Source organism: Salminus brasiliensis, chromosome 10, assembly GCF_030463535.1.
Source record: "Salminus brasiliensis chromosome 10, fSalBra1.hap2, whole genome shotgun sequence".
NCBI lineage: Eukaryota > Metazoa > Chordata > Actinopteri > Characiformes > Bryconidae > Salminus > Salminus brasiliensis.
In genome coordinates this window covers 3,145,388-3,164,125 of record NC_132887.1, presented here as the reverse complement: position 1 = coordinate 3,164,125, position 18,738 = coordinate 3,145,388, and the positions used below count along the sequence as shown (strand labels likewise).

The window sequence follows — 18,738 nt, the reverse complement described above, 5'->3', positions numbered from 1 at the left end:
CCAATCTGACCATGCTAATCAACCAGCTATTCCAGTTGGTTTACCAGCATTGTGTGGGGTTTGCTTGGACAACCAGCTTTGTTTAATCACCTTGACCATCTAAAACCAGGTACTGGTAGAACATGGAGAACCTGGAGGACCTGGAGGACCTGGAGAACCTGGTCCTCACACTTTCTCTGTGATCCCTGCTTCAGACAGTGTAATTTAACACACTAATAAAGGGTTAATGAAGCTGATGGTTTAAATTCTGATTAAAGTTCATGGCTCATTAATTACTTTCTATGATCAGCTGCAGAACCTGCTTGCTTTTGTGCATGTCTCCCATTCCTGCAGGGAACGGTGCCATTGAATTCCTCTGAATGTCCCTGCTCGGGAAAACGCAGCTATTATTATTATTATTATTATTATAACATTCCCTATTATTATTCCTCATGTCTATCTGAACATCGTCTACTTGCATTCACCCGAGTCTACCCATGCATCAAATCTATCCCCAGTGTTGCACCGCTTCACCGGGGTGCAGATCAATCCACGCTTCACAGAGCCGCATTGGAAGGTTGGCGTTGTTTTTCACTTCCCACCCGTATTGCGGTCCAACCCGCCTGCAGCCGCGCTGCGATTGGCTGTCGGGTTCGCGAGTGCGCCCCGGCAGCCAGTTACAGCGCGGGAGGCGCGTTGGAGCTAGCCAATCGCAGACGGCGAGAGGCGGGACCTGTTGGAATGCGGGTGGGGAAAAAAAAAGGCATAACGTTAACGGTAAACAGTGGAAAGGTAACTGGCGCGTGGGCAGCCAGCAATCCCAGCTCGCGCTGTCGACGGGGGCTCTTTTCCGTAGATTATGTGCCGATAGCAGCGATTTCTGTCGTGTAATTGAACGCGAAACACGGCTAAATCGAGCTGAAATGGGTTAGAGGATCGCCGGGACCAAGCTAGCCGTGTCAGATATTAGCCATAACGGTCGTAAAACCGCCACTGAGGAGTTTGAGCAGATGTGTGATGGCGGGAATCTGACGGTACGATGAAGGCGAAAAACGATTAGCACGATGCTAATTTACCTCAGATAAGGGAATGGTGAGTGAGCGGACCTCTCCTTCTCCATGCACCTGCCTTAACGTGTGTGTGTGTTGTGAGAGAGAAAAGGGGGGGGTGATCAAATTCAGCCTCTAGTATTTAATTAATTTTTATTTTATAATATTTTCCTCTCATTTCATCCCATTTCTCCACATTTCTCCACATTTCTGAGCACCAACACGTTCACAGACGAGCCCAGGCTCATCCTGGCGACCTTTATAGGGACCACACGAGGCGTTTTCCCCTCAAAATGGGCTTTAAATCGATGTCTTATGTCTTCCTAACGAGGAGAAGCCACTGAGATGGCACTGATTAAATGACCTTCAGTTGCCAGCTCTGTGAAATGAGGCTCACCTTGGAGAGATGGGACTAAATGATGTCCTCAGTGCCTGAGAAGACACAGGGAGGCAGGCAGGGAGGCAGGCAGGCATGATGGGGAGCTCAGGACAGTGGATGGTGTATTTAGCAATAATTATAAGAATAACAGCAGTGTCTTTTCTACTGTTTTCTGCAGATGTGGTGTAATTTTGCTCATTTTCTTGTCTTCCTCTCTCTCTCTACCCTCCACGTGAGCTCCAGCCTACTACTACAACCACCGCCGCCGCCACCACTGCCACCGCCACCACCACCATCATCATCATCATGCCCTAAATACATCACAGTATATCCAGAATGAAATGGCTGGGCTTTTCTTTTTTTAAGGTTTTAAGGCAGCCGGACGCCAGCATGGTGCTGTGCTCTTCTCCCTCATGGCTTTGTGTATGTCGTGCGTAATGTGCAGGGGTATCGGATGCAGCCTGGAAGTGACCCATAGATGCAGAGGAAAGCAAGCAGTAAACGGGTGCTAGGTGAGACAAATATGGAAGTATAGATCGATAGATAGATCGATAGATAGATAAATCACTTTATTAATCCCAAAGGGAAAGTCATGACACCTGAGAGCAGCATACGGGCAGCGGATATGGCGGTAACGCAGGCCCAAGAGACACCATCATCATCATCATCATCAGATGAAATTCGGAAACTCTTCTATATCTAAATGCATTTATACCATCTGCCAAATACATGTCCAGATCTATACAGTCTCAGTTATGCCATGTCTGAGAGTCTCGTCGTCACCTCAAAGCAGAATGCAGTGATTTGGTACCCTAGTTTAAGAGGATTTGGTGTGTGCATTGATAAGCCTTTAAACAGCTGTCCCATTTTGTCAACGCATGAGTTTATTCCAGATAAGAGCCACTAACAAAAATGATCCAAAAAATGGTGCCGAGCTCTTCATTAGAAACGTACAGCAGCCTCAGCTGCTGACCTTTCCTCAGTGCGGGCCGTTGAACTTTCTCCGAGATGTTGCTGACTGAACGTAACGAAGAACTGCGGCAGGACGGAGGCAAAAAATGAGCAGCATCTCATCCTCCATGCTCTTATGTGTTGTTTGGGTACGTCTTCATGCAATATGCATCTCTGCAAGTCCTGCAGGAGAGGGCTGCTCATGGAGCTCTCCTGAAGATGGCAGTATTCCCATGCACACATATACACACACACACACACACACACACACACACACACACACACACACAAAATACTCCCATCCCTTCCTTTATTATGTAGGACGAATTCATAAATGGGCTCGTTTATTGTTTTACCGACGGCTTTCTGAGCGAAGCGTCCTGGTACACTTTTGTTCATGCTATGCTGCTGCTGTTTGTTTTGCGATATAGACCTAGAGGCAATGAGATAATTATTGTTTCATCTCTCCTGAAGGGATCCACGCTGAGAAAACCCGCCCTTCCAAGACTGGACCACCTGGAGACTCAAATCTGTGCAGCTCTTTGTAGCTAAAAAAGCAGAGGGTCTGAAACGTAGTACCTGCTTCACAAGATCATTTTCCCTGCCTGCAACAGCAAACCTACCAGGTAAAATCTAGAAGAACAGGTGTAGAGTGGCCTGAGAACATACCTAAATAATAATATGTAATATGTGAAATAATGACCCAAGTGAAAGTAGAAGTACCTTCCCAAAAAACAGCTTGAGGCTCGAGACCATCCAGCATCTCTCAGACCAGGAACGGTGCGTTAGACTCTTCCCTAAAACAGGCATGTTCATCTCTTGTTCTGGAGGGTTGGTGTCCAACCCAGTTCAAACACACCTGCTTCAGCTCAGTAGCTGAAATCAAGTGTAGTTGGTGTGTTAGAGCAGGAGCTGGTGGTTGGTGGGGCATCGGGCAAGGGGGTAGCACCACTACCTGCCAGTGAGCTACCACACCATGTGGGACCAAGACTCCTAACACTACATTGGCCCAACTCTGTAAAACAGTAAAACCAGTCCAGCCACTGGAAATGCCACAACATATATTTTTTCTTCTTTTGGCTCCAGCACCTCAGTGAAGTCTTGATACCAGATGAGCAATGTTATTTGCTTAGTTTTTTATCATATATATATATATACAGTATATAAGTACTAAGCTTTTAAATGAGCTTCTTTTCGTTTAAGATCATCTGAAACTACTCAGATACTCAATTACTATTCATAAAGAACCAGAGAGCTAAAACATCACATCACACGGTGTGAGTGTGTGCAGTTTCAGGATAGATTTTTCTTATAGGATTGGATTAGATTCTTTCATTAATCCTCACTGATATCCCATCCAGCCTTTTGTATGCCGATATCGGCCCAATGTTGATCACTTTCAGTACTTGAGCTGTAAAATGATAAGTATGCTTGTTCCTAAATCTGGACTATTGAGTGGCTGTAGTTGTAGTTTGCATAGCTTACTTTCAGATCTTCAATTAGAAACAGCTGATTTTAAAGCGTAGTACTTTTATAAGTAGGAGTATTTCACATTCCTCGAATTTTTATACAGAACTCAAGTCTGGGCGTATAATTACAGGTAGCCAGAACTTACCTGAAAAAGGTTAATAATGGACTCTGGACTAAAATAAACGATAATAGGTAGATATAAACTTGCTCTGGTAGAAATATTGTGCTCGAATGAGAACAGTGAGGATTTAGCTTTGGTATCAAGCAGCAAAAAAGTTGTAGCAAAATGTGTTTGATATTATTTGATATTACATCTGACATTGCACATCCTGAGATGTGACTACTGCGCATGTGCACATCACGATGCTGAAATGATATATTGTGCAGCCCTAGTACAGACTGAAGTATTAATTACAAAAATACCAAATATCAGTTCTTGAGCAGTGGACTGTTGAGTGGCTTTGTTGTATGCATAGCTTATTTTTAGATTATCTTAAATTAAAAACAGCTCATTTTAAAGCATAGTACTTATGTATGACTGTGATATTATTCCTCAAGATTTCAATAGTCGTGCTGTTAACATCAGCGCAGGTTATTCTTTAGTTCACTGAGTGTCTCCTCTCCAGCACCACACAGTTTCTGATATTACTAGTTTAGGCCAGTGCTAGGTATTGTAATTAGTTTTAGTATCAGTATTAAAACTTTAAATAGTACCCACCCATAGTCACATGATCATGTAATATGATCAAATTCAATCTATAATTTAAAAAAGGAACTCGTAGGTAATGACTAAACGGGACTGCTAAATAAATGAATCCCTGTTCTCTCTATAGATTGACTAAAAGTAGAGATTGATTCTCAGAAAAGTACAAATCCATCAAAATTCTGCTTGAGTAAATATAACTAAATACCCCCCAACCTCTGTTTAGGATACGGCCTAATTTTGGTAAAGTGTGGGCATTTAGATTTTACTATTGATACCGTTACCAATTCTAAAATGATACTAATACATTAATACACTACTCTTCAATTAATTTTATACTAATACACTTGCTAAGACTAAAGATTGAGTGGTGCTGGAAAACCCCAATCAATTAAGGAGTCAAATATGTTTATTTATACATAATAAATTTATTTTTTCCCTTTTCTTATGGTTGATCCTCCCAGCAAATTAAATTAAAGTTTATTTTTCACATATGCAGCCATAAACAATACTTTGATAACTGTATAGTGGCAAGAAAACAAAGATGATAAATAATGAATTTTGTTACGAAGATAATAAAAGATATAATGTATTTAATAAGGCAAATACAAAAGGAAATGCAATCAAATCTATAAGGAATGAATATACACAGAGATAATACGAATAAATACAAATATATAGGACAATATATAAACTAAATGAACAGAAAATGTATAAAGTGCAAATTGCCCAAACAATTTTTAGTAATACTTTTTTTTTCCTTTCATGAAGGCCAGAGTATGCCATCTGCACCAACCCACAGAATTCTACGACCCCTTCTGCTTGGTACCTTCTTACTGGGCTGTTTTGTGACTTTGTTTTTGATGTACATCAAACCGTCCACTAGCTGGCTGTCAGGCCCTGTTGAATCCGAAACCTCCACTGCCCGGGTAAAGAGCCTGCTGTCCAACAGGAGCGAACAGAACCAGACCACGGTGCTCGTTTGGCTGTGGCCTTTCGGGGAAACCTACGACCTGAACGTCTGCGGCTCTTTGTTCAGCATCGACGGCTGTTTCGTCACTGCTGACCGGAACCTTTATAACAAGTCCGATGCCGTCGTTATCCATCACAGGGACATCAGCACTGACCTATCCAACATGCCACCAGCACATCGGCCTCCCCTTCAGAAATGGATTTGGATGAACCTCGAGTCGCCGTCGCATTCATCTCAGTTACCCGGGATCGAAAACCTGTTTAACCTGACTCTGAATTATCGGCAGGACGCTGATATCGAAGTGCCTTACGGAGCAATCGTCGCATCTCAATCAGAGGAAGATTTCGTGCCGCCCAGCAAGAACAAGTTGATCTGTTGGATCGTGAGCAACTGGAACCCTGATCATGTCCGAGTGAAGTACTACAATGAACTGTACAAGCACATCGAGATCCACGCGTACGGGCAAGCGTTCGGGGAGTACATTTCCGACCAGGACTATTTCCCCACGATCGCCAGCTGTAAGTTCTACTTGGCGTTTGAGAACTCGATTCACAAAGACTACATCACAGAGAAACTGTACAACCCTCTCTCCGTGGGCACGGTGCCCGTCGTTCTGGGCCCGCCGAGGGAGAACTATCAGAATTTCGTGGAGGGCGATGCCTTCGTCCACGTGGATGACTTCTCCTCCCCAAAGGAGCTGGCTGAGTATCTTCTGTTTCTGGATAAGAACGAGGAGCTCTACCTGAGGTACTTTGACTGGCGCAAGCACTTCAAGGTGAAGAAAGCCTACTTCTGGGCCGAACACACATGCCTTGCTTGCGATTACATCAGAAGGCACAACGAGTACAAGGCTTTTAATAATCTTGACAAATGGTATTGGGGTTAGTCATGAGCCGATATCTGGAGTTCGGTTGAATCAGCGTCCGAGAGCTCGATTTCATTCAGATTCGATTCAGACGAAGGTCTCCCGCGAGCCACATAGATTGCCTGGTTTTATTTTTGTAAAATGTAGATGTTAATTTATTTTGCTAGGCTTAGTTTACACCATCCTCCATATTTATTCATTCGAATGCAAAGAACGTATTTTATTATGTGATGACATTTGCTACTGTACGTTTTTCTTACTGCCTTCTTATTTAATGAACATGCAGACACCTGTTTAATGTGATTACGAAGGGCGATCCACATGCACATGCTGTATGTCTGCTGTTAACCACACCTTAAAGGTATCGCCACAGAGAAATTGATCATGTAATTGTTGAATATGAAATATTTGTGTATTATTTATTTCATTCTGATGTGGTGTAGATGTTTGTGTTCGTCAGTCAGTCATCTATGCAGTGTTTACAGAACTAAAATTGTGAGTATAGTCCATCTGCTGTAACGTGTGCAATCTTTTTTTGTTTTGTTTGTTTGTTTTTGGAAATATCTGCCTTTCTTTGCTCTCGCCATATTTTGGTATGGATGTTACTTGCACAGCCACACGTGTGAGAGAGTCATGTTTGGACTGCAGTGATACGTAACGCAACACTGTCATTACTTTTTTTAATCGGCCGCAAAATACGTTCAGTTTTTATTGCCAGCAAGAGTGTTTCACTGCATTCGAACGGTGGTAGCACGCAGCGCCTGGGAATGCATCGCAGTACTGTACATTTTCATCTTCTGAAATATTTAAATGTTGCATTATCTTTTGTCTAACAGATGGTAAAATGTTGAATCGAGAGCACAAGTCCAGTATGCATATGGCAGCGCGTGGGACTGCAGCGTTCACACGCATACAGATAATCTTTTAGCAAATGCCACCATATGGGTTGGGCCAAGTGCATGATTTCAGTCCATGTTTTCATCGTGTTTTTTGAGACAAGGATTTTATATTAGGTTTACACTCACTGCAGATGTCGTTAATAAGTTAATGGAGGGGAAAGCAGCCCTACATAATAGCGAAATAACTCACGAAATAAGCTTCGCAAACATGGTGCCAAAGGTTTCCTTCTCAAAGGAGATCACGAAAGACTATTTCCGAACTTCTAAGCAAGGAAAGCTATAAAACAAGCTATACAAAGAACGTACTTACGCATTTCGAAAAAAGCAAGCACAGGCCAAACGCGGTGCGTTTCAGCTCCTAGCGCCGATAGAGCAGGCTTTATTCAAGTGAAAGAGAAGTGATGATTTTTGGGATTCATAAAGCCACCTCCAATCAGAAGAGCTCTGAGAACCGACTTTCTTTGGACGTTTGCTTTTCCTCCATGCTGGAACAAGAGTGAATTAGGCTCTGCATTGAATCCATTATGGGATTCAGCCATTTCTTGTTTCATCAGTGAGAGGATGCTGCGACATGCCAGTGTTTTCTTTGCTCAAAAAACAGTGCTTTGAGTCAGAATTGGCTCAATCGATTGCTTTACTAAAATGTGATCAATCAGGGCAACTCTTGCCCAAGGTGAAGACAGCAGTTTGTTGTGTCGATGCTTATTTGATTCAGGAGCCGCCGAAAGCACCGTTTTTTCAGCGTTCTGTAACCTTAGCGGATTTTAACAGAAGGTGTTGCTGGTTTAACAGTGTGCCATTGGGAACAGTCCAGAACATTCAGATGTGAAATTAACACAAACTGGACCTTTTGTTGTTTGTTTTTGGAGAAACCACAAAGACGCCAGCTGTACACAGTTCTATTTTCTGATCTAATGTCTGTCGACGAAGAATCATCGGCCGCGATCACTCTGTATGTACTGTAAATAACCGTCTGAGGAATTTCTAACCTGTAGCTGTTGGATACTGTGAGGACACATTGAATGCACTGAGGCGTGATGAGGAAAGTGGGCCTTCAGCAAGATGGGGCCCGGCGACAGAAATACGGAGGAGATGAAAAAAGGCCGGCGTAGACGACGGCGAGGCCATTCTCCTCCGGCAAAGGCAGCGTTCCCAAGGAAAATGGACGGTTTGAGGATTAGCGCTAATCCTTTTGACACTATCAGACTGATGCCTTCCAGAGGAAATTCATCTGAGAGTTGGCATTTATACCTATCCCAGAGTTCGTGATTCATTGCAACAGTGGCTGCTCTCGCTCTGACTCAGAATACGTCTCAGAAGGGACGGGAAAAAATGTGAAGAAAAGCGAGAGAGAAAAAGAAACGTTACTTTATGGTTTCGTGTTTGTATATGTACACGTTTCTTTTGTGAAACAGGTTGCTTCCTGACTACGTTCATGGAACACATTTGTACTGTATCACTGTCCTCTCTCTCTCTCTCTCTTTCTCTATCTCTCTCTCTCGCACAAACTTTCGCTGTGAACTCTTTGTTCCCTTTAAAAACCGGTCTTTGCATTTCGACTTTGTTAGTGGTGTATGTTTCTGACTCGGTGCCCCTGCTGGTTCGTACATGTAGGCTGGTGACACGGAGTGTGTTCTCTATGCATTACGGACTCCCATCGGAAATGACCTACATTCCCTACGTGCAAAAGGACTGGAGCGCCTCTTGAGCCGATCATTGCAAAATACTCTGCCAAAACATTGTTTGCCAAATGATTTACCGTAGATGTCTGTTAGTGTCATGGAAATAAAGTGACAACATGAAATTACACCGGTGTTAAACTGTGAGCTGTGAATGATGGATGTTAAAACACAGGTAGAAATGTGGATCTACTTATTAGGCAGCAGGTAAACAGTCAGTTCTTGGGCAAGCCAGAACCAAACTGTGAGGTTCTAGACGATGACTGGGTCAGAACATCTCTAGAACATCAGGCACCAGGTCTTGTGGGGTGTTCCTCCCAGTATGCAGTGGTCAGCACCTACCAAAAGTGCTCCAAGGAAGGACAACCGGTGAACCGATGGCAGGTTCATTGGGCACCCAAGGCTCTCATTGATGCTCATGGAGGCCCCGCCCACCTCACAACCTACAGGACTTAAAAGATCTGCTGCTAATGTTCTTGGTCTTGGTGCCACCTGTGGAGTCCATGCCTTGAATGTTTGGATCTGTTGAATCGGCTCATTGGTGTACACTGGACAACCACATTGGGAACCAATCCCTTGTACACTATATGGACAAATGTATTGGGACACCTGCTCATGTAGTTTCTTCTGTTGGAGTAACCGTCTCTACTGCCCAGGAAAGGATTTAGAGTAGATTTTGGAGGAGTATTACTGTGAGGATTTGATTGGATTCAGCCACAGGAGCGTTAGATGACCACCACCCCACCCAGCTCATCCCAAAAGTACTGAATGGAGCTGCTCCACAACTCAATGCTGGGGGGCTTTATACCCCTGTAGCCCACGCCTGATTATTATTAGACATTAGGTGCTAATAGGTTCATGCTTATCTGCTCCAATGGGTGTAACGTAAAGTACACAGTTCAGTGGATTCATTACAAGGGTGTCCATAAATATTTGGACATATAGTGTAGCTCCATCTTGCTGATGTAAAGTTAGACACTGTGGCTCACCTGTTGATGCATACCGGGGGCGAGTTTCTGACCGAGGAGCTACTCTTGCTGGATTTGTTTGGGTGGTGGACCCACTCTGAACCTGACAACACTGCTGTGCCTGATACCCTCGTACCAGAACCACCATACAAATAATGTCTGGTCCTCATCGAACCTGTGGTCAGCTGCCAAAGTGGACTTTCATTGGTGTATTGGTTTAATGTCAATCCACACTTGCCTGAAGTACCACATATTGTCAAGCCAGCGCAGCCTCCAGTCAACTGTACATTCGTGGCTGCGGTTTAGACACCTCCAAAATAGGTCAGAGGAATTTGAGTGCATGGAATAATAGGACCTGCACATCCAGCAGCTTGCAGCCCACACCACAGTTACAGCCCTCCGATGATCTGTGTGTTTTTTTCAGTCGGTATAAATAGCCCACCACATGCACTGTGCGTTGATTGATGACACCAATGGGACAATATTGCCATGCTAACCATCAAATCCTCCGGCTGTTGTTGGTGACCCCGCAGGCCGGTGATAGCCTGGCATTTTGAAGTTATCCTCCTGAACCCACTGAGTTTACTCAGCCTGCCCTGAGGCCCCAGTCACATCACGGCTAACAGCTGCTCAGAGCAAAGCAAGGCTGCCATAGATCCGCTGGTCGAGATCTCCAAGTTGCATAACGATAATATATATAGAACATGTTATTATTACTTATAGATTACCTAATAAATATTACAATTTGAGACATGGTATGACATTACGAATCGCCGCTGTCCAATGAAAATGTCCAGTGTCTCCATTACTTGAACCTTGTAGCTGCTTATTTAGACTGTGTCATTCATTCTGGATGGGTGGACCAATAGAAATGCTCTAATTTACTTGGAAAGAGATTCAAGAGTTTCAAGTCTTCTCTTGTAAAGTCCCTTTTCTTTGGAGGTACATGTTTTTTATTGGACAACGATGATATGATACATATTATTACATAACGAATGGGGCAATTGTGCCAGTTTTTTTTTTTTTGACCTTTTGAACCTAATCGCCAGCTGCCCTTCACTCCCTTTTGCGGATTTGGGGATTTAGAGACCTCTGTGGTGAGAATGTGTAACTGCAGCGAGCACGGCGGGAGAGTAAATATTAAAATGTGCACTGTGGTCTTCTTTCAGAGCGGCTCAGTCTAAGCATTGCATGTTTTCATTTAGTCAGGTTCTTTGGTTGGACTGTGGGTGGAGGAGCTGATGGAGACTGAGGTTGAGGTTCTGATTTCTCCACATATGCAGCAGCCGTTCTGATTGAATCAGCGCTATTAGCAGCGTCGTGGGAGCTCAGATAACCTGCAAGCGGTGCTGGATCCTCTTCTAGAGGCTGTGTGTGTGACGGAAGTGACGGAATGACCAGGAAAACGACCACAAAACCTACCAGACCAACCAGATTAGAATTGATTTTAGAATTAATATATCAGGCGTTGCAGGGATGTGGTGGCGCAGCACACTGACACTATTAATTACAATAGTTTCACTCAGAAAGACTTTGGCTTTTAACTGAAATGAAAAAATCTTAAGGACCGCTGCTTTAATGATGAGTGTGCCTATAGAAAGTGTTCAGCCCCTTGGATGTTTTTTTTATTTATTTATTGCTTTTAGAAACATGATTTATGGTCAATATCATTGAGCTTTTGTAAATTTGGAACAGCAAGGTGATGTCAAGTGGAGTTATGTAATAAATGTAATGTAATAAAGTTTGGGAGAAGGACCACGCCCAAACTCCTCCCCTCCATTTCTACACACTATAAAAACGTTCTTGTTCGTGATGAAAATTTGCACCTCACCACCGCCCCTGCTCCTCCTGATCATCCAATCATACTCAACCTCTACCTGGCAAGGGGGGTCTGGTTTCGGGTCCCATCAGCTCAAAGCCCCCCAGAACTTCAGCCCAAATTTCTAAAGTTCTCCTCCTTGCCTCAGCTAGCGTGGTCCGCACTCGCAAATTAAAATGAAATACAAATATTTAATATGAAATAAGTTAATGCATGACTAGTCGTCTCCTTTTAAGTGACAGTAAGTCATGCATAGTTAGTATTCTCACAGTTAGTCTGTGAATTTATTACGATTACAGAATCAGACTGAGGTGTTTAGATGTATACTCTTCTCACAGCCTGAGGAAAAGCTCTGCTTACAGACACGCTACAAGCAAAGTAAAGGCCGTGTGTAGAGTACCTGAGCTTCCAGTTGGTGTGTCTGTTTTTGTGATTGCTCTAAAATGATGGCGGACTCTTGAGGAAAGTGTTCTTCACATTCACTCATTAAAGACAGGGCAGGGGGGAAGAGGTCACGTCCTGCAGTCCCACTGCCGATGACGCCAAACCTCTGGATGAAAGTACTCAGTAGAGACTGGTGGGGGAGAGTCGTACTCAAGGAATTCCCAGATTTGGAGTGGAAACAAAATTTCGTAATGACAAGGTTGAAACAGACAAACTCTGAAAGTCCCTATTCGAGTGATAATGCGCGATGCTGTGGCCTTGCAAATGCAGGGGACGTACTTAGACTTACCGACTGAGGAGTGTAATCGGATACAGGTGTTTACATGGCTGTTATTCTTCTATTGAATGGATTATTTAAGGGATTACCCACCTCGTTTAATTGGATAGGAATTGGAAATTAGATTCGGAATGGCCTCGTTCAGACTAGTCTATCCCAGCTGAGGATATACATGGATGTAACCGTTCTATTGCGATAGAGCTATTAGTCCGATTATTAACGATTATTATCAGGCTGCATGTAAACATGGCTAGTGGAATGGAGATCACCTGAATGAGTGCAGTGAATATTCAGCCATGTCCCTCCACTGCTACGTTCTCTCTTCACTGTAGCTTCCTGTAGCTGCTGCCCAGGTCTTCAGATTCAGACCCCTGACTCTGGTCTACAAAGCCAAGACTGGACCAGCCAGCCCCTCTGTACTTGATGGCGATGGTCAAAAGCTGATCTGCACCGAGAGCCCTTCCAGCTTCAAGTACGGCTCGGCTCGACCCGCCATCCTTTAAGATCCACGGAAGACGAGCGTCCAGACTTTTTACTGTCCTGCACCGAAGTGGAACTCTCCTCTTCTGAGAGGACTTGGGCGAATAGCAGAGTGGTTGCCTTACTGACTTGTGTTTAGTAGAGTCTAAACTTAGAGGATCTTTGAATTATTAGTCTATTCAAACTAGCTGAGGTTCTTCTTGGGTAAATAGCAAAACACTTTTGTAAGTCGCTCTGGAGAAGAGTGTCTGCTAAATGCTGTAAATGTAAATGAATGTTTCTCAGGTGATGGTCCTGAAGGCCCAGTCACTGGTTTATCAGTATTCCTGGCTATGAAGACTAAATAACACTCCATGCAACTCAGAGAAAAGCTTATTGAAGAGTGTCAGTCAGAGAATGTTCAGTTAAATCCATCATTAAGAATGAATGTATGAATCTGCCTAGAGCACACCGTCCTCTCTAGCTGAGTGACTGGAGACTAGTGAGGGAGCCACCTAGACACCTAGGACTACTCTGAAGGAGTGATAAGCTTCAGCAGCTGAGATAGGAGAGTCTCTGCATACAACAGCTGTTGCCCAGGTTCTTCACCAGTTGAAGCTTTATGGGAGAGCGGCAATTAAAATCTCGACTACGGTTTACCCACAGGCATGTGGGAGACTCCAACTGGAAGGTCAACTGGAAGAAGGTTCTTTGGTCTGATGAGATGGGAAAAAAAACCCAAAAGACTAGATGCTATGTTTGGTGGACATCTTACACTGCACATCACCACAAAGCCACCATTCCCACTGTGAAGCATAGCGCTGGCAGCAGGCCCTGGAAGGCCTGATTCCTGAATCAGTCCGCAGGAGAACCCAAGAACTACACAACGAAAGATACACAGAAATGGTTTAAAGATAATAAGGTGAATGCTCTGGAGTGACCGAAGACCAGTTAATCCAAAGCCCAGACCTCAATCCAACAGTGAATGTGTGGCTGGACTTAAAAAGAAACTCTCCCTCGCTTTGCTCAGAGGAATGGAGTAAAGTTGCAGCGTCCAGATGTACAAGCCTAATTAAGACCTACCCACACAGACTACAAAAGGTGCACATATTCATTTTCATGCAATCACTTTTTTAATATTTTATATTTTTTATGGAAACATATCTGTTTCCATTTATAAAAGTAAAAACTAAACCATCCAAGGGGGTGAATACTATACACTTTAATAGGCACTGCAGTACATACAGGACATGTTATTATTAATACATATGGGACATATGTATGACGTATGACCCCACGTCCTGGGAGCATGTGTATGTGTACTCGTGCTGAAGGCTTGATTACTCTGTATGTACATGTACATAAATATCCGGGATTACGAATCCCAATGTTCTTCTGCTACATTATATTCAGGGCCTGTTTTCCGGATGCAGATTAATGTCCACACAGATTCTCCACTGTCAATAAAACCTTTAAAAGTATTTCGCTTAATCCGGGTCTGGGAAAGCCCGCCTCGCGTTTAGAATCTGCTACATGATGAAAGGCCGAGCACATAAATAAAATATGTGGTGCTCTTTGTTTTGCAGCACATTTCAGTCTGGGAATGATCTCTGGTCCAGACTCCCTGAAGAAAACTCTCCAGTGCAGCGTGATCCCAAACATCTTTTCATTTCTTCAGACTCGGGGGGAGTTAGGGGCGGTGGGGTCATCAGAGAGCTGTATTATTGGTGCAGAATGGCAGAGAGCATCAGTTAACTGCGGCCTGGTGAATTTGATGTCTGTGCTCTGTCCCACACTCGCTCTATTGCCATCTCCGAGGGGGTCTGGATGACACCACCACTTCAGACGGTCTCCGAAGGGGTGTACAGTTCTGCAGGATCATAAGCAGGTTTTCGACTGTGCCTCCTTGTCTCCGTCTCTCCTGAGCCGTATCCGGTTCCAGCCGGGATATCACCGGGCTCCAATTGACCGGATTGTGCAAGGTCAGTCATTACAGTGATGGCCAGCCAACGGCTCCACTTATGCTGTCAGCACCAGGTTAAGCAGCTGCCTGGCCTGTGAAACATTGCTCTGTTAGTCAGAGAGGAGAGTTTGAGGCCTTCGCCCTTGCTCGCCCGTCATCAGAAAGGGGTTAAATCAACAGATTTCTTTATGCAACCTGAACAGTCACTGACACCTCGCTCTCAGAGGTAATGGCTTTCAGATAAGAGTCAGAGAAGCGGAGCTGCACTTTAAGCACTGATAAGATTAGTTGTAAAGCGCAAAGCAGCAAAACAGCAAAGCAGCAAAGCTCTCTCTCTACCTCTCTCTACCTCTCTCTCTCTCTCCAGCCCAGGCTTACAGAAACAGTCGAAATCAGCAAGACGCTGCTTTGCATTTCAGTCAACAGCTAAACAGACCTGTCTGGGATTGCTGATGTTTTGAGGCCAGTCTGAAGAGCTGTTCCTCATACTCCGCCTCTCTTTGTTTTGAGGCAGGTGCTGCAGACACACGAACACACACTGTTTACTGTCAATGTTTGGGAGGTGTGTGTGTGGGGGGGTCATAAATGTTGCATATGTATAACCTATAGCACATTTTGGTGCATTCTCGGCTCCAGACTCACCTGATTCTACTAATCAGCTCATTAGCTAGTCCTTTTAGAGATGCAGGGCAGGGTGCCTCCAGGACCAGGGTTCACAAACACTGACCTCCAGATATAAGTAATATTCACCCCCTTGGACTGTTTTTCTCTTTTATTGCAATATGGAGACCATAGTACTCTTCTCTTCGCCTGAGTACTCTCAGAAGAGGAGGGCCTTCAGTCTGGGTTTGAAGACAGCGAGCGTTGGACTCTGCTGTTCGGACACCCAGGAGAAGTTCGTCCCACCACTTCGGTGCAGGACAGTAAAAAGTCTGGACGCTCGTCTTCCGTGGATCTTAAAGGATGGCGGGTCGAGCCGAGCCGTACTTGAAGCTGGAAGGGCTCTTGGTGCAGATCAGGATTTTGACCATCGCCATCAAGTACGGAGGGGCTGGCTGGTCCAGTCTTGGCTTTGTAGGCCAGAGTGAGGGGTTTGAATCTGATGACCTGATGACCTGATCACCTCCCATTAACATCAGACGTGTTCAGTCACTTCCTGATGGCAGGCGCTTTATTTTACCATCAGCTGAGGTGAGATCTACCTGCTACCCTGATGACACTGCAGGAGTGTTGGAGGCTTCTTTACTCATCTTGTGGTTCTGCTCTTGGGCTGAACTTGCTAGGAAGTCCTGACCTGGTCATGTTGGTCAGCTGTTCCTCTTGTAGATGATTTAGTGGACAGTGGAACAGCGGCTGATCTCTAACTGTTCTGAGATCTGTTTAAAGCCCTTCCCAGACTCTCACTCTGCATCTCCACCCTTCTCAGAGAGCTCTCTGGATCTGGCCATGATGGTGATCTTCTTCACTACCAGCTTCAACCATCAAGATCAGACCAGACTAAACGTCTGAGGTTTAAATCAGACTACTTCACATAAAATCCTTTGCTAAATCACAAAGAGTTATAACAGCAATAGTGTTACCACGCCCCCCGAAAGACTATACCTCAGCTCAGTTACCTTTATGACGGTGATCTGTACTTAAAACTACCCAAAACACCTAACCAACCACAGAAAAAGCCTCTGAGACCATAAAACAAACACAAACCGATAATGCTTAACACAACCACTACTACTAGAAATCCGAAAGGCACCTCAAAACATTATGGGAACACTCATATGTCACAATACTTTAAAATGATTAGTTATAGACTGTATTTGACATTAATTTCTCAGCATAACTACAGTCATTTTGCGTGAAAAGACAGAAAATGTTATTACATTTTTTAATAAAGAGATTACTTTTAATTTTACCACCTAAAAACTGTTAAAAACACATAATGTATTCCACTTATAGAAAGATTTCCACTATAGGAAAATCTTGTAAAAACACATACCACACATTTTAACACATTTCTAAACATTTTTATAAATATGTTCATTTATAATTATTATACATAAATATATAATATATATGAAGTATATAGAAAAACTATAATACATATAAAATATTGGAAGATTTACATGTAAATCTTTACCTGTAAAAACTTTTTCAATAATTACTTTTATTAACTTTTATTGTTTTTTTTTTTCAAACATTTATAAATCCATTTACATTTATGGCATTTAGGAGACGCTCTTCTCCAGAGCGACTTACAAAAGTGCTTTGCTGTTTACCCAGCAAGTTAGAACCTACCTCAGCTAGTTAGAATAGACTAATAGTTCAAAGATACCTCTAAGCTTTAGACATTACTAAACACAAGTCAATAAGGTGACCATAGTACTCTGCTAATCGCATCAGTTGTCGTAAAGGCTGCTGTAATGTCCCCTCAGCAGGTATCAGGATGGCTGAATCTAGCTGGAATAAGCTGTTATTAGGGTTTATGCAGTTTCTGTTAGTTGGCATAGGTAGCTCATGTAGGTGTGCTGTAGCCTTATGAATTCGGCCTTTGAGAAAAACTGAATTTTATCATTGTAACTTTCAACCTAAGCCAAGGAGTGCTGCCAGGGATGTTGGGACCTGTAAAAAAAAGTTACACTGGGCCCCACAACTCTAAAAAATCCGCCAATTAGGGCCCCTGTCAGCCACAGGCCCTAAGAATTGTCCTACCTCCCCCCCACACCCCCTTCCATCCCCTCATACAGCACCCCTGCCAAAACCCACCCTGTGTAACCAAAACCAAGTGGTTTTACCTCTCAGTATTTTTAGCTTCTTGTTTGTCCCCACATTGTAGGTTACACCACACACACACACACACACACACACACACACACACACACACACACAGACAACTAAATCCACACAAAGATGCATCCAATGACAATGACATAAGCCATAAGATCATATCAGTGATGCCTAGCAACTCCGTCTGTTTGTTTGTTTGTTATGGGAGGAGCCATAAACCAGCCTCCCAGATTAAGCTAAAGGCCGCTGTTCGATATGTCCGAGCTGAAAGCCCGTGGTGACGGATCAGAACGCATGTCCGCTCCTGAACGCAGCAGATCGTGTTGACATTCGGTATGCATGTTAGCAAGAAAAGACATGAACGCTCGGAAACGATAAGGATGCACAGAGTCATGCTGTGCATTACTGAAGCAGCCGGTATTCCAGTCCTGCTTTAGCTGGGAAAAAACTAACTGTGCCGTGTAGGCATGATAGATTAGGCTGCTGAAGTGCTGCACAGCTACTGAGCTATTTTTGCCTGTGTATCTGGCTGAAAAATGAAACCACCGCATGCTCAAAGATTCACTTTTAAAGGAGTTGGATGCGCTTCACACCCCCAACTCCGGTGCAAAAGCACGCAAGAAAGGCTCGCGAGTTTTTAAACGCAATTAGCTCAGTGTTTCACGGCCTTTTAATAAGTCTTGAGCTCGCAGGGAAGGTTTGCTCCTGATGAATGTCATGTTTATTCAGCCATGGCTGGATAAAGTCAAAGAAATCCCCTCTCTAGGAAGTCTGGCTGTGGAGAATCGGTTCACAGCTCCTTTCAGCTGATGCTCAGCCAAGCCAAGGCAATGTCAGTGGTTACTAAGACGCTTGGCAACCAGCAAGCCTTTGGCACTGGCTCACGCTAAGCCTTCAGCAACTGCCTACAGGCTCTCATAAACACACACACACACACACACACACACACACACACACATACATACACATGAACAGCTAATATGTTCACAAATGCGGCTTCGGCGTCTGCATGGATTCGGTCTGGCCTTCCATATCTGACGTTTTTGAGGCTGCAAGACCGGTGTGATTTGGTGGCTTTGA

General features: G+C 43.9%; 1 protein-coding gene across 3 annotated transcripts; it reads left to right on the top strand.

Moving 5' to 3' along the window:
- Positions 1-680: 680 nt before the first annotated feature.
- fut9a (fucosyltransferase 9a) lies at positions 681-9,072 on the top strand. Of its 3 annotated transcripts, XM_072689011.1 has the most exons (4): positions 681-1,071; positions 1,774-1,919; positions 2,833-2,984; positions 5,303-9,072. In XM_072689011.1, exon 4 carries the CDS (start codon positions 5,311-5,313, stop codon positions 6,388-6,390), a length of 1,080 nt encoding a protein of 359 aa, XP_072545112.1. In that variant the 5' UTR covers positions 681-1,071; positions 1,774-1,919; positions 2,833-2,984; positions 5,303-5,310; the 3' UTR covers positions 6,391-9,072. The 3 variants fall into 3 exon arrangements, with proteins under 3 accessions (XP_072545112.1, XP_072545110.1, XP_072545111.1); XM_072689009.1 differs by lacking the exon at positions 1,774-1,919; XM_072689010.1 differs by lacking the exon at positions 681-1,071 and having other exon boundaries at positions 1,079-1,919.
- The last annotated feature ends 9,666 nt before the right edge of the window (positions 9,073-18,738 follow it).

What these genes read in the sequence shown, in the direction of transcription:
- fut9a (XM_072689009.1), top strand. Translation starts at nt 5,311, where the DNA reads ATGCCATCTGCACCAACCCACAGAATTCTACGACCCCTTCTGCTTGGT.